This window comes from Simochromis diagramma, unplaced genomic scaffold (genome assembly GCF_900408965.1).
Source record: "Simochromis diagramma unplaced genomic scaffold, fSimDia1.1 OVJJ01000606.1, whole genome shotgun sequence".
Classification (NCBI taxonomy): Eukaryota; Metazoa; Chordata; class Actinopteri; order Cichliformes; family Cichlidae; genus Simochromis; species Simochromis diagramma.
The window spans coordinates 600,145-621,346 of record NW_024387233.1 but is presented as its reverse complement, the minus strand read 5'-3'; the positions used below and the strand labels follow the sequence as shown (position 1 = coordinate 621,346).

The following is a 21,202-nucleotide window of genomic DNA, read 5'->3' as shown; positions in this document are numbered from 1 at the left end:
TTCAGGAACAGTCCTCCGGGCTCATGAAGAACATTCAAAGCTCTTCTTTGGATGTTTCTGTTCTGGTGATCATGTTGAGGTCTGGACACTGGGGAGGCTGATCCATGACTGACAGTGCTGTGTTTGGGGTCACGCTTAAAAATGAAGACTTTACCAATCAGATGCTTTCCAGATGGTCTCGCAGGGTGGATCAAACTCTGACAGGTACTTTTCTGCATCGATTGTGACGTGATCACCAACGCTGCTGGCTGAAACTGAGCCACAAATATGACCCTCGCAGTGTTTCACAGATGGCTGCAGCTCCTGACCTCCAAACATACTGCCGGTGACTTAAAATTTTAAATTTGGACTCATCACTCAGAGCTTTGCTGGACTTTTCCTACATTTAAAGGACATGAGTGTAGACATCTGCTGTACAGGTTTGTTCCGTTTTTGTTCTTTTGCCTCCGCTTGTTCAGTTTCCTTATTTATTTATTCTGAGTTTGCAACTAGCAGCTGTTTGTTAATCGATCTTTGGCTTAAAAAAAAAAATACATTCAAGGAAAAAAATCCAAACAAACGACGTTTTTGTGACAGGCTGCTAGAAGCAAAGATATCATTTAAAATTGGTTCTTTGCTGTCAGTTGCATGTCGACACAACACTGACACATTTTTCAGGATTTCTGTGTTTGCCGATTTTACTAAACCTCATTTTTCATGGATGCCAGAACATGTGTGAAGAGAAAAAGCAGATTTTTTTGGACCATTTTCTTCTAACCCTCGGTGCGTCTTTGACTGGGAGCTGAGGAGCGTTTGTCCCCAAGTGTGGTTAATGATGTCACTCTGGCTGAGCACACAGGTTCACTTTAAGCAGTTTAACTCGTTTGTCCTTCTCAACAAGTTTGAACGCTTTCAAAACCTCCCAACGACTCAAATGCGTTTTTCTGCGTACGGGTTCCCTCAGAAATAAAATGTAACTTTTAAAATCGAGCGACAGACACGATTTAAAAACAAACGTTTTATTTGTTCAGCACCGCTCAGCGAGCAGCGTGAAATGTGTACACAGAACAAGGACAAAGAACAAAACCTGTCACCAAAACACAGAAATGTTCATTACAAACAGACTTTCAGGGACGGGTAAAAACGAGCCTGTTCGTGAGGAAACTCTCAGACTTTCACCAACAACACAAAGACATTTTGAAATGGTTTCAAATAAAATTATGAGGGAGAAGAAGCAACATAACAGGTGCAAACACAGACCAGCGCTGCACGAATCAGCATTTCACATTTTTCTACTTCATCTCTCAGTCTGCTGCGTCCGTCGCAAAAACACCGCCACAGCAGAGGCCTCTTCACATCCGACATGTTACCATGGACGCAGGTCGGCCCGAGAACGGCTGGTTTTATAAATGCAAACGGAAACCACTCGAGGAGCCCGGTCACCAGTTTGGACCTGTGGAGGTGGGGACAGAAAGAGATGAGGTCAGACAAAAAAAGGAAAGAAACTCCAGGCTAACAGGGGGGTGAAGAATAAACCAAAAAAAACAAGGATTTAACAGGTCGAACTGGAAAGAGACGAGGCGAGAAGACTGGATTGGACGAGATCCAGGAAGCTGATCTGTGTGGGCGGGTGAGGAAACCACCTTTGATTAAAATGTGTCAGCAGGGTAAAGTTCAGAGGGAATATCCCACTAACCGAGCGCCTTAGACAGGCAGGGAGAAGGGGAGGAGCTTAAGGTCCGTTACACAACGGGGACAAACCAAATAAAGCCGACTAAATGTGTCACAGCCAGCCTCAGATAGCAGCGAGCCGCGGCTGTGACGTCTGCCTTTCAGCAGCTTTACAACCAGCTCCAGTCAGAATAAAGACTGAGAGGTGGGGTTAAAGAGGGAGGAGCTTCTGCTGGTGACAGCAACACGAGCACACACGCTGTACGGAAGGAAAAAGGTGATCTTTTTAAAAGAAAACTTTTTTCTCTTATATGTTTTTAACATGAGAGCCGGTGTGTGGTTTTGGTTAAAAACAATATTTATTCACCACAGAAATGACCATCAGTGTCAGACGACCTTAAACCCTGAGAATATGAGCAGTGAGGAGGATCAGCCACTCGTCACTTTTCATTTCTTTTAGCCATCTTGTTAAATTTACCTGCAGAGCTGTTGCGGAAGTTCTGTTTCTGAAAGCCGAAGCGACTGTTCCCGTGTTGGGCGCCTGCGTTCAGCCTGTTCAGAGCTCCTCTCCTCGGTCCCTGTGGAGCAGAAAAAGACCCAAGTCACTGGCAGTGACCCAGTTCAGGGACGGCGTCCTTCAAGGGACGATTACATTAAACTTTTATAGCTTGTGAATTTTCCTTTTAGTCATATAAGACAAACACAGTGGCACCAATATATTAAAAGAACAATATTTGTCTCTTGTATATACAATACCTCCATATAGACACTGTAAAAATTGTCTTTGAGGTGGAGATTTGAAATGATATGAAACAGAAATATGTGCCCTCAATCTTTACTGAAGCTCTGTATTTGAAACAGGGACACATTTCACTGCTCTAAGGTTTTAATTATCCCTTTAAGACCAACCACAGGACCAAGTCCGCCAGAGCTTATATTATATTTTTACATGCTGTGGAGCCATTTGTGGGAGCATTTCAAGTTGCTATACATCAATACAACCATTAAACCCCAAATTATAATAATATGTCTGCATTAAGTGCATAGTAATTACATAAATTACAAAAAAGTGCAATAAACTACAAAAAACAAATGAAAGTCATTTTTGTTTTTTTAACATATATTTGTAGTTAGAGAAATTTAAGGGGCTTATCCCTCAAAACTGTAAATACAAAAAAGTTGCACAAAATAGTTTCCCACCACAGGAAATTTATTTTGAGTGTCTTCATGGTTTTGTTTTTGAAATACACCATTTTTTATACACTGCAGGAAAAACTAAAATAAATATTATACTGCAAATTTGCAAAAAAGCAGCATCAAAATAAACTATTTCCAGCAGTGCAATATGAGTCCTCAGCATCCCAGAAACTACACAGAAAAGCATAAAGTCAAACATAACTTTTAAAAACAACAGTATAGGCTCATGAGGCCCTGAAGGTAAAAAACTACATTTCCGCGTTTTGGGCAGGAAATGGCGGACATGCGATAGTTTGCGCTGATGTCTGTTCCGACGTAGGAAGTGTTACGAACAGCTGATCGGATCGGCAAAGCCTGTTTCTGGAATATTATGTTTTTGTTGCTGCAAGCGCTTTTTACGCAGTTCTTGCAAAGCTTTATGTGGAAGGAAACTGTGACCGAGGACAAGCTGATGGCATAAGATGTGAGTACAACTCCTCCAGTTTCATATGCAAAAACCATTATTGCGCTAGCTCACGTGGTTGCAGAGCTACCGGGATTTAAAAATAGTTACGCAAAACAGAGCGTGCCCGCTCCGACCGGCTTTAAAGGGTTAAACACATCAGCTAATCCCAGCTTAAGATACTTAACATGGCAAAAATAAAAATAAAAAAAATCAGTAAAAGTAAAAAAATAAATAAATAAAATACAAAACTAAATTCATTTCATCCTTTGCTGTTTAAAACACTTCTGGCGGAAAGTATAAGGATTTCTAGGCAACTTGAGCAGCACATCGTAAACTAGACCGTCCCATTTAACAGCCTCAGACTTCAAGCGCTCAAAGGATGAAGTCCCTGGATTGGGACACGCCCACTTTGACCTTTTCAGGAAGTCATCACCAAACATGTCACATGACTAAGCCTGGTGAGACTCGCTGTAACTCACCGTGCTTCCATCTCGTCTCCTGTGGTCCATATGAGGCATCTTGTCACTGTATCCCATTACTGGATCACTGACAAAAAAACAAAAACAACACATTTTAAAACTATTTAATCAGTGACAAGAATAAAAGAAACTTTACTTCAGTTTTTTAAAACTGAGGGATATTGTGCTTGACTGTACTCAAGTGTCCTAAAGACATTAAAGCCTGGATGGCCCTCAACCTTCTCCACATCTTGTCTTTGGCTTTTGACGTGTTGATTTTATTGTATTCTATTTATTTTTGGTCTTTTTTGTTGCTGTTTTTATGTGTTTACTCCTCTGTACAGCATGTTGGCCCACGGTGGTTGTGTGCAGCTGGTACACTGGTTTTATATTAACACAACAGTGAGTCAAATGTCAATGTGCAGAAAACATCTGGAGGCAAACAAACATCTTTTTAATACATGCGTCGACTCTTCTTTCAGACACCAGGTGCAGCCTGCTAAAGGTGGAGCTATCCATTATCATCCCACTGAGCCACTGATGAAAACCACAAGAAAGAATAAAAGCCCTACTGCAGGTCAGGTCACATGACATGACCACAGGTAAAACATCTTGAATACCAAAAATCAGCTTAATAAATAAAGCCTGGCTCACTGGGAGCTCACTTCCTGTTTGACTTCTTCACATGTTTTCTTTGTCTCATGCTGTTTGTGACAAACTGAAGTCATTTTATTTTGAAGAGTTCTTTGAGTGACTCCAAAAGACATTCAGCTCCAAGCTAAACAAATCCATTTGACTCTTTTTTAAAAAAGGACCATTTTTATGCTCCTACAGGCTACAACAGCAACGGTGTAAAATAATAATGCTAATAAAAATGTGTAAACAACAGAAACTCAGTGCAGTGGGCTGCAGCGTGAAATCAGAGCTACTGGTGGAGCTTGGACCATGTTTTTACAACATTATCTTATGAGTTATTGATTCGTGGAGCTCAAAGGACTGTTTACTGACTTCACTCACATTTGTTTATTTTTGGTTTTTTGCCATAATTTGGGGTTGCAGGGATGTTTCCCCATGAGCAGACTGTACTTTGACCTGCTGCACAGATGTTTAATCAACCTAAAAAGTACATGCGCATGCCATCCAGCATGTGACTAGAGGACAAAAACCAACAGCTAACATCATGATGTCCATTCAGCTCTCCAGTAATGATCTCACTCCTTGCTACGCTCGTGACTAGAGACCCTCTGGAGGGTCCACGTAACAAGGACTACCTCCTTGCACCTAATCTAAGAAAGATTGCCCCTTCTATATTCATGTGACGATTGCACATGAATATATTCTGCCAAAAACAGCATCCACAGAAACATTGTCAAGTGATTGATAAGAAGACTTGGGTTAAAACCCACCTGCATGCACCCAGGGGGCGCTGTGACATAGTGCTCCCAGCTATTGTAACTTTAACCCCTTCCAGTTTCTCCTGTCGCCTCCTTTCCAGGTCGTGCCTCAGGTCACCCGGACCTCGCACGGGCTGCAGCCTCACGCCCTGAGGTCAATTTACCAAAAGGATTAATGAATCAGTCATAACCAGAGCTCCCAATAGTCTCTAGTATCGAGTGCATTTCTTTATTTCTCTTTTCTTTTTTTACCTGTGTTGGTCTCGAGAAGAACAGAGGCTTGTCGTCACTGAGCAGCGAGTTCATATCCAAACTGAAACCTCTGCAGACAAGAAGGAGAAAGCCAAGAGAAAAGATTTTAGAGTCATTTTTAGGGCGTCTGTAAAGAAAAAGGAAGATATTTCTTATAATTTATGTACTGCTTTCACCATCACTTTACTTCGGCAGGTAAACAAACTTTATGCCTGTCCACCTACTGGTTTGACTCGAATCCCTCGTCCGACGTCAGCTCCTCCATCTCTTCTTCAGAAAAGCTGCCTTCTTGTGGAGCTGAGAAGCGCTGATTCAGGGTGATCCCATCCCCTCTGAAATACTGCTCTGTAAATGCAGACCACACACTTAAAACACACCAATTGTACGACTATTTGCACTTCTTAGCTCACTTTTCTTCTATATGATTACACGCACATCAATGCTGCTCGGTGCCTTTTATTTAGATTTTATCCTTTTTTTTGTAATTTTACTCTGTCCTAAAGAACAACAGAATCCCGTTACTCTTATTTTGAAAGTTTAGTTGCTGCTAACCAGCAAGTCCTGCTAATGTCTAAGAAGACAAAGTAAGCTCCCAGTAGAGCCGCATTTCATCCCAGAGTCAGACTGGTTCGGCTCCGGAGATCTGACGTGAGCTGGGCGGTTTACTTTAACCAGACCCTGAACCACATGGAGAGCTGTTTCATGTACTGGTAGCCTAACCTGGCTGATGCTGCAGAGCAATGCAAAGACCACCTGTGGGTGCCTAAAACTGTAGCCTCCAACTAGTTTTAAGAGGAAGACAAGGAGTGCAATAACCTCACCTACCAAAATCTATTGCCACAAACACTGTGCCGCTCATTGTTGGACCTAGTTTTTGTTGTTTTGTCAGAAAATATCTGCAGGCCCCGTGTGCAACATGCAGCACTAACCTTTGACAAGGTGCACGAGTGTGATAATCTCCTGGGCAAACGTCCCAGTGTGCATGGCGGTCTCCTGATATGTGCCGGAGTGCTCCAGCATGGGCAGGAAGTCCAGACGCTGGCGACCAACATTGACCAGATCTAAAGAGAGCTGCCTGTCTGAGGAATAACACAGCAGGCTGCAGGACGAGGAAGAAAAGAGGGAGATTGATACCAACACAATGAATAAACACATGATAAATGATCCTTGTGGCCAGGGAATCGGCGTTTGTTTAGCATGGCTTAAGTCACTGAAAATTAGCTTTAATACCATTTTAATATTTAGTTTGTACACCATCTTTACATCCTTACTTAATGCAGTGTTTTTTAAAAGATGGATCTTAAATGTACACTCCTTTCTGTACCAATCACACTTAAGTAAAAAAGTCGTTACCTTACCCAGTAAACTTACCTTTAACGAGTCCCACAAATCACAATGCTTACAGTAACTAGAGTCTTTTATTTGGTTGAATAAAAAGGAAGGTTTTCACCCTTAAGCGCACAGAGAATCACACCAATTTTATTCATTTTAATGGATATTTAAAAAGGCTTAAAGGAGAAGCCAGAGAAGCCCAATATACGCTTTTTTTATTTTATTTATTTATTTATTTTTATATAACTGGCAGGTGAGTTAAAGCTTGGGGCGAAAGTTCACACTTCTTTTCTCGTATGAAATCTTCGACTCTTAGTTCAGATATCTGATCCGCTTGTCTGCTGGATTCTCCAGTCCTGTCACGGTTCAAGAGGAACGACACAGAAATGTCCGATTGTACACAATCTTTAAATTCGTATCCTCCTCCTGACGATTACTTCTTTTAGAAGCTTCCTTTTCAAAGCACTGTCGAAGGACGATGCTGATTAACCTCTTGGTAACAGATGTGATTGAAGGTTTCCAGTTATCCAGATTAGTGATCTTTCTGTATATGGAGTCCATTTTTCCTTTCAACAATAGTGATTACTGGTGTCTTCTTCTGAAACCATTGACAAGGCCTAAAATTCTCTGCTGTCACCACTGAAGATTGTGTTCCTGGATTTATTTTCTCTTCTTAAACTAAGGACAATTTCACTTCAGTTTTCTTCAGAATAAATCACCCTTTTATGTTTGCTGCTTTGAAATGCTCCAGCTCCTAATTTATTCAGGTTTATAGCTTCGTCGCCATCTTTTCAAAGCGTTAATGAGGGTGCATTTTCCCCAGTTATCTTCTGTGATGATGATGATGATGATGAGGAATCCTTTATTTTAGCTGGTTGATGATATTCACGTCATTAGTCTCCTCCTCAAAAAGCCTGTAACTAATGTTTAGGCCGTGAAGTTGAACTCTTTTCATGATCCATCAGACTCCAGTGGCTCGCTGCACAAAACAGGGACTTGCTTGTGCCTGCCTTTAGTTGGACGATTCCTTGCATCTGGATCCTCGGCACGCTTTCCAATAAGATTGTATACGCACAAACATGAAATGGCCAAAACTCACTCACGGCATGCACTTTCTGAGCAGGACTCCATTCACTGTCTCTCCTTCTTCCCATAACTGATTGGTGCACACAGGTTCCTCATTGATTTCTAAATGTCATCTCTGGTATGTGGCCCAACAATGGCTGCCAAGTCTTCTCATCTTCCTGCAAAATGTCTCATTTTATGGTTTCCCAACATTTTCTCCATGGCAGAGCCTTCAGATCATCATCTTCTTCTTTTGCTTGCTGTAGTGAACTTCCTCTCTGGCATTTAGACAACAAGGTGTGTGGTTTATCACAGCGCATATCAGAGTTTCCATGTTTATTTTTAGTAGTACCATCAGTTACTGCCAGCTTTGCTCAACTTCCCTTTCAAAACAAGAGAAAGAACAAATATTTCCTCTTCCAGTAGCAACAGCATTAGTCCAGATGTCACTGACTGTGTCCTTAAATGCACATACGAGGCAAATCCTAAATTCACTGAGGATCATTTTTCATTTCCAAGCAGCTCCAAAAGAAAGCAGAAGCAAAAACTCTCTCTTTATGTTATCAGCACACCGAAGACACCATATTACCAAGTGATGACGGAGTGAGAGGTGGTGTTTGGAGGGTGCACATCACTCTTTTTTTGATTTTAGAAAACATGGTTCAATGTAGGTTTCAGTAGCAAACTCTTCTTTAGACTCAGACGGTCTGAGATCCTCCTGAAAAACATGTTTGATTTCCAGCGCCCACAGAAGTTGCATCTGCTGATCGAATCCTGTCAGTACTGTGTCTTGTATCCCACATTCAGCTTTCAAAGTCCATCAATCAGTAAAAACCAACAATGTTGTAGATGTAAGGTAAATATGCCTCTTAAAGCAGTTTCAAATCAAACATCATCCAGAGTTGGGGGTAGAAATTGCACCTTTCCATCCTCAAAAGGGATAAATTAGGATTCAGTCATCTTCATTACCAAATAACAGGTCCTTTGGATTCATCTACACAATTTAACTCAACGCATTAAAAAAAATAAATCAAGTGCAAAATTGACTCCTTTATTTGTGCGACTGGAACTTGAATTCAATGAAACAAGTTTGTTGCAAATTTTCTTCCAGGTGAATTCTGAAAAGCACAAATGAAGACTCCGCATCAGCACCATGCTTCCTAAAATAAAGGCCATATTCGGTTCGGGACTAACATCATGGAGTTGGAAGTTCCTTTTGTTTTCCTTGAGGTGTCCTGCAGTCCACAAGTATTCATGAGAGTGACTTCCACTTTAAATGAACATGGACTCCTTGGAGAAACTTCTATGAAGCATCCCAGCCGTATGAGGTAACGGCACATATGATTGGGTAGGTCCCTTTAATTCCCCATAAGGGAACACATTTCCAGTACTGGTTCTGAATCTGCCAGTATTCAAATCAATTTCATCCAAAATCAATTTTAATATCAGATGACATGGAATTATTTGTGCTTTTTTCAATGCCAGTCTTCAAACTCCATGTGGCAGCTTCATAGGTTTTTTTTTCTTCTTCACAAGATCATGAAAAGAAAGTGTGAACTTTCACCCCTCACCCTTGATAAGATAAAGAAAATACTCTACCTGTTCTGGTTTATGGGCCGACTCATGTCCACCTTGATGGTTAGCGTTTCCTCTGTTAAAACGGTCATATTTTTGGCTTTCTGATTGCTCCATCCCTGCTGCCTCAAATGGGGCATTTTAGGGTCCAAATCCCTCCCTGGGGGCCGTTCCAGACTTCTAGGCCTTTCCTGGTCCCACTGTTGAAGTTTGTCTTTTTCTGCCCAGTTGGGCTCATCTTCAGTGTCGTCGTCATAATCTTCCCTAACGGGGTGGAACCCTTGTCTCTGCTCTTCGCGAGGAAGATCTTGGTATCCCTGGGAGGCCTGCTGTAAGCGTGGGTGATTTCTTGGTTGTCCTGGCCGTCCGCTTTGATTTGGGTTGTACCTCCTTCTTGCTGGTTGAGTGGCACCTCTCCCCCTGTGATTCATGGGGCCACCTTGAACACCATATCTTGCTGCATTTGACCTGTCCTGAAGCACAGGGCTTCTCCTAGTTTCATAATAGTTTGATTCCCCCGAATTACCTTGATAACGGTGTTCTCGTGGATCTTCCTGATCATCCAACCTGGTTCCCGTCTTCCTAAAAAGCTCCTCAGAGGAGCCCCCTGGACGGGGCTTCCTCTGTCGATCAAACTCAGGCTTGAGATCCCTGTGGTCATCAAACCTTTCCCATCGTGGCAGCTTTCTATTGTCTCGGATACCATGATCGTGTTCAATGACAAGTGGCCCCGAGTACCGACCGTCTCCGTGGGGGAGGTTTCCCCGAGTGTCTTCACCAAACTCATGTCTGCTTCCTTCCATTGAGTAACCCTTTTCCCCAAAGTCCTTCTCATTCCTGGACCTGTGGTGGCATAAGAGGAGGTGGTTCAACATCTTCACTTTTAAATTCAGACTGGAAATAATCAAACCTAAATGAATCAATATGTAATCATTAATGTATTATCACTGATAACACAAATAATGAAAAGAGGTCAAAATAAGACAAAAAGAACTTTACATTTCTCAGAAAGAAGGTAAGAAACTATAAGCCATGCAATATTTAACACTAGAGTAGTGCATTAGTGAAATTAAGGCATGAAGATGAACAGTGAGGAAATTTGCGCTACAGAAAATTAGAAGATAGGAATCTTCTACGTTCTTCATTTCCCGATAGTGCTGCAAAGCATTTTGCTTAAAATTTACCCAGGATGATTGACGTCATCCATTTCTCTTCGTTGTCTTTTAAAAGGGAGGCCCCTCTCATGATGTGGGTTTTCCCTTTGTCTGCCTCTATTAGGACCTTGAGTGAATCTCCTCCCTCTTTCCCCATCTCCTCCAACTCTTTGGTCGTCAGACCTCAAACTGGGACTGAGGTCTGTGAACCTCCACCGATCCCTGACCTGCTCCTCTCTCTTCCAGCCCATCCCCGAATCCCTCTGGTCTGAATTAGACCTCGGTGTCGGTGGCAACCTTTCCCTCGTGAACTTCGGCGGCGACCGACTCCTGTGTTCAAAATTCTGGAATTCCTCTCTAAAGCCTTCTCTTCTCTTATCTCCATCAAATCCTCCATCTCTCACTGGGGGAAACCTCCATTCTTCATAGCGTACATCATGGCGGGGTGATAACCTCCTGTGGTGAAACTCCTCCCGGTCTTTGTAAGGCTGACGTTCAAATCGATGGTCATCTGTGAATGGAGGGGCTCTCCTCTGCCCTTCTGGATACATGTCTTCACTGAAGTTCTCCCTGATTTCTTCAGAACCTTTCCGAAAGCGTTCCCTTCTGTCCATAGAAATCCCATCCAGATCTCCACTTGGTCTGTGTGGATCAAAGCCAGGTTCCTCCAATGGCAACCTCCTGAAAAAGTGAACATAGAAAAAAAAAATATATTATATATATATATCATTTTAGAAACAGATAGCACCGGAATTAATACATCAGCATCTAGAAAATAATTTTAAATCAGTTTTTGGGAAGCATAACTTCACTTGGAAGTACAATCTAGAACACTAGCAAGATAGTGTAAGAAAATAAGCAAATAAGTACAGTGGAACCCTGGCTTACGAAGACCCGTGGTACGGCAAAATGCCCACGTAACGAAATAGATGAAATAGAAATTAAATTTTTTTTAAATTAAATCCCATAATGTTATGTACATGTTCACATACGTATGTATGCATACATATGCTTTCTTCAACCTCCGCCGCCACCTCCTCCTCCACCAAGAACTTCATCTTCAGCCAGCATCGCCTCACTCAAAAGGCGATGGAAAAAGGTGTTTCAACTTATGAAAATTTTGACTTACGAAAGACCCTCTGGAACAAATTAATTTCATAAGTCGGGGTTCCACTGTATATTCAAAACAATAAGGACTGCAATTACCAGTTTTAAAAAAAATCTGATTCATTTCTAAAAATGTAATGATGTAATGAAAAACAACAATATACCAGTAAAAATTACAAGAACAGTAACTTAAAATCAATAAAATTAGTAGAAATTGAACACTTGTGAGTTTAGCTGTGTTGGAGTACACCCACCCATATGGAAAAGATATATATAAATCTTATAAAGTTTTTATCTGTCTTGTATGAAACTTGTATGAAAAGCATACAAGAGTGAAAACACATATAAGATCCCTTGAAAAATTATATAATGAAACTTGTATGTTTTGTATACTTACTAAAAAAAAAAAAATGAAAGTAATGAGAAAGTGGCCACTTTCATGAGTAAATCATATATGTTTTTACTATTTATTTTCCATATGGGCAATAACAGATGATAGCGTGTCAGAACTGTTTAAACTATAAAATATAAAACTGTCTGAGAAATATTAAGGTTTCACACCATACAGGACATTAAAATCAACTTTTCAAATTTTAAAACCAACTTTAAGGCTAATTGGAAGCCAAAATAATGACCTCAGTGCAGCTGTGACATGGTCAGATTTCTTTTTGCTAAGAACTATGCCAGATAAAGTTGGTTACGGTGCTTTGCAATGTTCCCGTGAACAGAGCATTGCAGTTGTCCCAATTCGAAATATTGAGGCAAGGAACAAAACCAACACTGGCCCAGAAGAATTCAGTCAAACGATGATTTATTGAGCACACGCCTGGGAAGATGTACACTGCAACACATCAGTCACTTACACAATAGACTGTGAAGACATCGCGCTCACAAAGCTTGAAAGCTTAAATAGACTGAGCATCAATTCTTCACGAGCACAACATAAAATGTGTATACAATGATTATAGCTGCACCTGTAATAAAAAGGTTAATATGATGCCAGTAGCTTTAATAAACAGTTCAATGCAATGTTAATGATAAAGGATATATTGTAGCAGTCAAATAATTTCTGTATCTCCACACAGTCAAGTGGGAAAAAAAAGTACAGGCCAGATTTCCATCGACCATGTGCAACAGAAAGCTCCAAACTTTTTCAATACTTTTAGATGACAGAAAACAGAACAACAGCACAGTCAGAGCTGACTCTTAAAAATAAGGTCAGCAACTGAAATTTCCAGACTCTCATCTTCAGCACCAGTGATCGCATCAGTTTGTCTTGTGCGTACACAGGGGTGGAGACAGGTAAACATAACTGTGCCTCTTGACAAGTTAAACAGCAGTGGTCCTAAAAATGACCCCGTGGGAACACCAGACGGTATAAAATATTCCCCAAGTAACCAAACACTACAGTCACACGCTAGAATGGATGTAGGGCTGCACGATTTTGCATAAAATGAGAATCACGATTTTTTGGCTTAGAATTGAGATCACGATTCTCTCACGATTTTCTTTTCCAGTATAAATATTTATTGCACTTATTAACTGCACATCAACTTCGTAACAGTTGAGACTGAACATAAAAACAACAAATGTCTCACGTTTTGTTGTTGCCACAAAATGTTGTACTGCTTGAAATTCCGTCTCCACCGTTGCTCGACGCTGCGTGTATAGAGCAGGTAGTGCAACAATAGAAAAACAGTTGCGGGACGGCACCGTGTAGCGTTTGTCTAGGGTGTTGATCATTTTCCTAAATCCCTCGTTTTGCACAGTGTTGATGGGAGCCATATCTTTGGTCAGGTGATAAGTAATAGCCTCCGTAATGTCTTTGTGCCTGCGGGAGTTCGACGGGTATAGGGAAGCGCTGTATAAGGTTCCCGTTATTAATGTTTGGGTGGTTGACCGGGACGGATTTTCTCCTGTCACTTTCTCATCATCCCTGACGTGCTCTCCGTTGTTTTTTCCCTGCTAATTTTAGCATCACACGGCACAGCTTCTGTATCACGTGGTATAAGGCTCCGCCCTTGTCATTTGTTGAGCAGGAAGAGTGAGCGCTTGTTTTCATGCAGATTACGTCCCGGATCAAAATGCGGTACAATCGTCGTCGTTTTTGTTTTTGTTTTTAAATCGTTGTCATTTGGAAATGAGATCGCACATAAGTATGAATCGAGATCGCGATTTTCTAACGATTAATCGTGCAGCCCTAAATGGATGCATAATAAAAGTACAGTTAGTGCAGCGTATTTACCTGTAATGTGGTGATCGAGACCGTGGTATTGACATTTTGTCAACCTTAAAGGAAAGAACAGCATTTTATTACAACATCAAGAGTGCCGGGACAACACCCAATTTTACAGTCAACTCTGCAGCAGGTGCAGAGGACAAAACTCAGCCTTTCAACATTCGTTTCTGCAAGAAAGCTTGAACAGGGCTTAAACTTCACTGCAGGCATGATTTAAAAAGTTCAAAGAAACGTGGTTATTAAAATAATGGACACATACGCTTACAACAACCTAATAAGGTTCAGCAAAAACATCGCACTGGTGTAGAACAACTGGACAGAGGTGGGCCGACACCTGACACTTTCCACCATAGTATGTATACTCTTTCTAATATACAGACATGAGCCAAACTATTTTAAAATCGTGTAACTCTGGAAACACTAGCTCAGCAAAATAGATTTAGCAAAGTTATTAAAAGTCTAACTGCTACCACAGCTATATAAAAATAAGAATATTTTAACGTTACTCCGCATAAGCTAAACAAGCTTAAGTTAACATTAGTAGGGCTCCCATCTTAAATATTATAATCATGCATTAACTACTCCCATCAAAAATAAAGTTAACCAGTATCCACTGCATTAATCGATTACTCATCCAAACCATCTGTAATGTAGGTTTTCAGACTGGATAAATGCCTGCAGGTCTCACATGACACCAACCTGAATATTTTCTACAAACTAAGACAGTTAACTCACTGATCACCGGGAACATCAGGGTCAGCGGTGCTTTAAGGGGCACGCCGATAAATCGAACAACGCCCCTTCTTCTTTAATGTTACACAAAACACAGCTCTGTTTCCGTATGAGGAGCTTTTTGCTTTAAAGAGCATCAAAAACAGCGTCTTGCATGTCATCACACATGTTTCCTAAACTAAACAAGGATAACGCTGGTTAGCAGCTAATGCTACGCAGTTCTCTTACCTTTGACCGCGACGCGCGACAGGCCAACCAACGGCTAACAACGCTAGCTAAAACAAGGATAAACGCACCAAAATACGACCAAATAACAGATTACAAACCGAGATTACAATCCTATCTGTCGCTAAATTTAACCAAACGCCAGCTGCGTGCTACTCTTTCTGTTAAACACTGTAAATAAAGAGACTGTGTGGACATTTGCTCCCAAAGATCCGCCAAAAAAACCTGAGCTCAACACTTCCGCCACGGGCCTTTCAAAATAAGATGGTTTAAAGCCTCTTACAAATATGTGCTAAATATCAGCCACACCGTTACATTTTCAACTTTAGTGAAAACTATTTTACCATATTTACGATAGAGATACTTTATTTATTTATTTATATTAGCTGGAATATTTTATTATTGTAATTAAAAATCAAATTAAAATGAAGAAATAATAGTTTAAATAAGTCGTTTCTTGTAGTTTAGGAAAATAAAACAAAATATCAAAAGACTAAAAAAAACCCAATAGCTTTGTTGAAATTAATATTTTTGTTATGTTATGTAATTTTGTTATCTAATTTTGTATTAAAATTTATACTTATTTTACTTTATTGCATTTATTTTTGATAAACATGGACACAACTATGTTTATCACTGTTTACAACAGTCTGCAAATGTATGTGAAGGGAGGAGACTGGCTGCTGGACTTTTATGAGGGGAATGTTTTCCATTCCCTCTTTAGTCTGTGTTTTAGTTGTGGCAGATTCTCAAACACAAACGTACTCAGAGAGCGCAAATCTCAAAGGGCAAGAGCTATACTAAACTTTGATGTTCTATGATCTTTTTAATCCAATACAGTGACATTATGGCATCATTGTGATGCTCTGGGGTGTTTTTGTATAGTTTTGTACAGCTCTCTTTATGCCCTTTTCATATGATATCGATTTTTTTTTTTCAAGGTTAACTTTGATTCAGGTTTTTACAATGAAGGTCAAGGTCAAAAGCTTCGCCAACCTGGGTACTCATGTCCACCAAAGCCTACTATGTTGTTGTGAACTGATCAATAGAAAACTGTGGGTAATATAAGGTTGTTACTGATTTTCATATTTGCCGTGACCCGATTTTCATCCAAACTAAATCCCTTTGAGCTGTTTTTGGTACCTACCTTCACACAAACTTTAGATTGCTAACAACAGACAAATGAAACAGATTATATATCAAAACGATGAGGTCAGGCAGGAATCTCTGCAGAATATGATGTTTGCAGATGATGTTGTAAGAGAAGGGAGCAGGCGGAAGTCAGAATAGAAAATTGAGCACAGAACCATCCAAAGCAGCTAACAGTGCACAAGATGGGTGAAGAAGAGAGTGCGGGCAAGGTGGAGTGGCTGGAGACGAGTTTCAGGGGTGATTTGTGACAGAATCATAGCAGCAAGAGTGGATGGAAAGGTTGAGGATGGTGGTGAGACCTGCTGTGATGTTTGGCTTGGAGACGAAGTGGGGGAGGCCAACCTGGAGATGTTACGATTTTTCAGAGGGACAGCTCAGGCCGGAGACAAAGTCAGAGAGACGAGGCTGAGAAGGTTTGAACATGTGCAGAGGATGGAGAGTGAAGATAGTGGATAGCTGGAACTGCCAGGCAGGAGGAAAAGAGGATGACCACAGAGAGGATTCATGGATGTATTGATGGGTTGTGTGACCCCAAAAGGAGCAGCTAATAGATGAAGATTGAGTGCCAATTAAATCAGAATCAGAATCAGAAGGAAATTAGGGTTACAGCACCAACTTTACACAAACATCACATTGAGGAGACATGTCAGAAAGGTAGGCTGATAGGAAAAAAACAACAAAAATACATAACATGAGGTAAGAGGAGGAGAAAAAAAACTCCACTCAGACTGAGCTCCTAGTGGGAGAACAGTTTGATAACAGAAAAAACAGCTCAGCACAAAAAGCACATGACTATCAATACACCATAGAAACACAAGACAAGCAACAGGGGAGGGTAAAAGGTGAGAGAGAGCCGGTGTAGACAGCGCATCCGGTCCTGCAGCGTGTCTGCGCTGGTCCAGTCGACTGCCATCTTCCCTGGTAGGGCACAAGCATTGAAGGCATTTGGAAAGGGAGGGGGGATCAATGTGTGCATATCAGTGTATGTGTGTGTGTGTGTGTGTGTGTGTGTCCAGAGTTCAGCTGAGACAGTGTCCTTCGCCCGCCAGGCTAAGTAAACAGTCCTCCAGCCAACCCAGGTGGCCTTGCATGGAGTGGGGGGGAACAGTCTAAACACAGTCGTTATCAGGGTGTTTTGTTCAGCTCCAGCCTTGAGGCCGCAGCTGGCGATAATGAAAATCATTAACCTTTCCCTTTAGTTAAAAGCTTTGCAGATTTGATAGTTTTTGTGGTTCTGATGCTGCTATAATCCAGAAGTCAGTGGTTTAAAAATCTCCATCAAAATCATTTTCATGCTGAAGGCTGAAAACCCCAACAGGAAGTTTGAATCTGTTTTAACCTCCTACGATCTGGTGTCCACATATGTGGACATGACGTTTTGGGTTGCCAAACCAAAATACTAAATTTTGCTTAACAAGGGCCTGACATCCACTTACAAGGACACTGCCACTGTTCTATCGAAACTTAAAGCGAATGTCCTCGTATGTGGATCTCATTTTTCTCAGAAACAAAAATCAGGTAAAAAAGAAAAAAATTCTTTTACATTCATCAGGTCCCAATCAGCCCAAAGAGCAAAGAGAAAATAAAAATGCATGCTATGAAAGAGCTCGGGTCTTGGGTTAAATAATGCAGAAGCTGATTCTGGGGTCAGGAACAAAATCAAATCCATCCATCCAGTTTTTGCAGGTGATTTTTAATTTCAGTGCAGCATCAAGTCAACACACAGTGAGATATAATGATAAAGAAAAGCGTCTGCGTTAAGCCCTACACTAGATCGTTTTCATATGAAGGTCAAAGACTAAACATCTCAAACATGTCCCTTACTTCCTTAATGATTCAGTTTTCCATTCATTAGTTTATTTATCCGGCTCACTGACACGAATGGCTTGATGAAGTTTATTGTTCGTTTTCAGCAGTTTTCCATGCACCACATTTACAATGATATATTCCACCAAGCTGCAGTGTCACAGAGTTTAAGTAAGATTAGAATAAACATTATATCCTTTATGTCTACTTCATACACAAGGGGACCCGGGGGACCCTCTGACGACGCGTTTCAGCACAATCTGGAGGAGCAGTGAGCAAACGTGGAGGGAGGGAAGCTGATGATAAAAATCAATGCGCTGGAGGTCGTTGGGGTGACGGGGAAATGCTTTCCTCTCCTCTGTGTGGTGCTTTGGAGAAGCAGAAGAGGCCTCGGTTCCCACAACAAGAAACCAAACCACCACCTCTGTAGTGTGTCTGCACAGGCTTACACTGCAGTGCATGCCAAAATAATAAATGATCTTATTCATCCAGTAAAAAAAACAAAAGAAATGTACAACTGTTCATGACACCAAGGATGTGTCTTCTGCAACACTTCTGGAAATTTAGGTGTTTTGTTTTTGTATAAAGACGATCTATGTTGTAATAAATGGTACTGAAGATTACACCAGTATCTTCTCTTATAAGGACCTAAAAACCTAAACCATAAATAAATAAATAAACACATACATACATACATTAAATCAACAATAAAAAAAAAAGATAAGATTAACAATAAAGATTTAAGGAACTTGGAAAGAAAGCGATTACCATGACTTAAAGGCTAAAGCTTTTCTGTAGCTCAAATTCCTTAAAATGTCCATAAATATGAGTTTGGTTATTGAGTTTTTTACCTGTTGATATGAACACTAACATTTCTGGACAGTGGTTAACCTTTACTTTCAGGTAATCTCCTGTTGTGTGTGAGCTAAAGGGCAAAAACGCCTCCTCAGGGAGTGTTTGTGGTTCTCGTCCTCCTTGTGGAAACGGGCCTTTAAAATCAGCTGAAAGTGGGCGTGCCTGAGGGTGACGGGGAGGATGCTGACTGCACAGAGGTTTAAGGCCTCAGAGGTGATGAGCTGCGAGGTGGTGAAAGCTGTTCTGAATCGGTGAGGTATATTTGACTCGGGGACGTGGGCTGGAGATTTAAGCGTCTTCAGAGCGGTGTAACAAACATACAACTACTGTAAGTGCACACTATAAACTGCAGCTTGCGTGGTTACAGTCAGTGCCAGACAAATACACAACACGCTGTCTCAATATCCCCCCGCCCGCACATTAAATTACAAGACATGTAGCATTTTCCCCCCAGAAGGGTCGCATTTTTTCCTCGTGTTTGATTGTTGCTAGTCCTCAAATCGGTCCATCGGTCCAGTGATGAGCGGCAGAGAAACAACAGCTAAAGGCTACGGGTCGACAGCGGGTTCATCGTTTCAGTTTCTGATGGTTTCTCCTGCGTCAGGATGGAAGGAAATCTACAGCAGAGCAGGTCAGAGGTGGGATAAACACACGGCCACAACCACGGCCATAAAACAGCTCGGCAAGCTGAGGATGCTACACACAGATTCACACAACAGCATCAGTCTCACGGCTCTCCTCCAGATCATCTGCTACAGAGCCGCTTCCTGTCCCCACCGTGACCGCCTCAAACATCTATTTACAACGGTTTCAAGAGCAGAGATGACAGATTAAAGCGGGCGAGTTATGTTTGGCGGCAGTGCAGCTGGGAAATACTGGATTCAGGCGTGGAGGGGAAGTAGCTCCAAGTTTTACAGCACAAAGTTTGAATTTATTTGGGTTTTAGACGAATAAACTGTGACCTAAACTTCACTCTGTAACATAATATTCACATATATATAAATATATCACATTACCTGCATGATTAGGTCAAACTGTGTTGTGTTTCTCAGAGCTGTAATTGCCCACCTGCACTGCCCTAAAATGTGGCCAGAAGCTTAACAGTGATGCGTGTGTGTGGTTTGGTAACACAGATGAGAAATCAGGTGTTCAGCAGTCGTTTCCTGTGGAGATGATGACTGTTGTTCTGGTCTCTTGGTCTGTTTCTCCTGGCTCCTGTTTTTAGCTGCCGGCCTCCTGAAAAAGGTCCTAAAAGAGAGATAAGAGACATTTAAGAACTTCAGTATGGCAAATACTAAATATAAATAATGTATTTATATTTATATTTATATTGTTTTTTCCTGTCCGTAAGTAAAGTTTTGGGTTCAACATAACCAAAAGCCGGATTCTTTTAGTTCAACAAGCACATATTAAACCCAACACTTTAAAACAAATGCATGTTATTTTCATACAGAAGAAAGCAGGCAGGACAATGGTGTGTTTCACTGTATTTACAAGCATGAGATTCAGGTCCTGCAGTGTCTTCTTAGCTCAAAAGTTTGATTACATAACAGAAGTGTAATCACTCATATCATGGTGCTTTTCGTACAGTCCCTTTTTCCTGTACTGTTATCACAATTGCATAAAAAGTGTGTAAGAGACCTTTATTAAAACGTCTAATCAACAGATTTAAATGTCAGTCTCATCCACCACCTGTTCATCTTACAACAGAGACAAAACTGTTTAATTAAGAACAAAAACTGAAGCTGTTCGTCTGCAGATAAACTGCTGGTTTAATCTGTCATATTTTTACACTTGTCAGATTCCTTGTAAACTTTGCTGCAGGCTGACAGCAGCCATCCTCTCTGTCTGTTTAGCAGAGACACCTGCAGCATGCAGGGAGGAGCCTGAAGGCTCAAAGTCAACTAGAACCACTTTACAGCACTAAATAATTATTTTGTATTTGTATAAAAAACATGTTGTGTTTATGTCATGAATGGATGACTTCTAAATATAACAGCACTTGTGTGCACGGTCCAGATGTTTACAGGCCTCTGTATTAGCCTTCATATCTTCTGATTGGCTGCTCCTCGTAAGCAGGTGGCTTCTTAACCTGGGATGACTATAGTAGAAATAATCCTCTCTATGGCATCATATCGTCTAAAACTGAGTATTTGCCTTTTTACTGGATGGAGTAGAGCAGTGAAGACAGACAGAGAGAAGTGAAAGGGCCATATGTCGGGGGGTCTGTGTTACCTGGCTACTGGATGTCCAGCTTGCTCGGGCCGACGCTGTGGATGAGCTGGGACGACTCGGAGGCGGCGCTGTAGCCGTGAATCAGCAGGTTCTTGTTGAGGTCTCCGACCCCGCTTCCAGCCTGCATTTTGGGGTAAGGCTGCACCTCTGCAGCCTGCTGCTGCCCTCGCCCCGGGGCGTCATCGTCCATCAGGTGCCCCAGCGGGCAGCCGTCTGTTCCCTCGGTGACCGGCGAGAACTCGTGGGCGCTCGCTGGCTCATCCCTGGACACTGGACTGATGGAGACAGATGGAGAGCTTAAAGGAACAACGATGACAGAGACACAACAT

At 41.4% G+C, this 21,202-nt stretch overlaps 2 protein-coding genes across 10 annotated transcripts in view; both read right to left on the bottom strand.

Annotated features, from left to right (window-relative positions):
* Positions 1-982: 982 nt before the first annotated feature.
* zgc:112982 (uncharacterized protein LOC503771 homolog) lies at positions 983-15,078 on the bottom strand. 5 transcript variants are annotated; one of them, XM_040052462.1, is made up of 11 exons: positions 14,604-15,078; positions 13,875-13,918; positions 10,553-11,203; positions 9,393-10,211; positions 6,326-6,495; positions 5,621-5,741; positions 5,397-5,466; positions 5,157-5,293; positions 3,772-3,838; positions 2,129-2,228; positions 983-1,432 (listed from the first exon to the last, which is right to left on the bottom strand). In XM_040052462.1, exons 2-11 carry the CDS (start codon positions 13,907-13,909, stop codon positions 1,419-1,421), a joined length of 2,184 nt encoding a protein of 727 aa, XP_039908396.1. In that variant the 5' UTR covers positions 13,910-13,918; positions 14,604-15,078; the 3' UTR covers positions 983-1,418. The 5 variants fall into 5 exon arrangements, with proteins under 5 accessions (XP_039908396.1, XP_039908395.1, XP_039908397.1 ...); XM_040052461.1 differs by having other exon boundaries at positions 14,829-15,078; XM_040052463.1 differs by lacking the exon at positions 13,875-13,918 and having other exon boundaries at positions 14,829-15,078.
* Positions 15,079-18,219: 3,141 nt separating this feature from the next.
* LOC120746924 (ensconsin-like) overlaps positions 18,220-21,202 on the bottom strand; it is a 32,856-nt gene continuing 29,873 nt past the window's right edge. For 4 of the 5 annotated variants that reach the window (XM_040052471.1, XM_040052473.1, XM_040052474.1 and 1 more), the window contains 2 exons: positions 20,874-21,169; positions 18,220-19,886 (listed from right to left, as the gene is read on the bottom strand). In XM_040052471.1, the coding sequence (XP_039908405.1) occupies positions 20,878-21,169 (292 nt within the window). In that variant the 3' untranslated portion in view covers positions 18,220-19,886; positions 20,874-20,877. The remainder of the gene's footprint in view (positions 19,887-20,873; positions 21,170-21,202) is intronic. The other variant, XM_040052472.1, reaches the window with a different exon arrangement.

What these genes read in the sequence shown, in the direction of transcription:
- zgc:112982 (XM_040052462.1), bottom strand. Translation starts at nt 13,909, where the DNA reads ATGTCAATACCACGGTCTCGATCACCACATTACAG. An exon ending in TCTCGATCACCACATTACAG is followed by an intron (nt 11,204 to 13,874) that starts GTAAATACGCTG and finishes TCACTTTTTCAG; the next exon opens with GAGGTTGCCATTGGAGGAAC. An exon ending in GAGGGATTCGAGTCAAACCA is followed by an intron (nt 5,467 to 5,620) that starts GTAGGTGGACAG and finishes TCTTGTCTGCAG; the next exon opens with AGGTTTCAGTTTGGATATGA.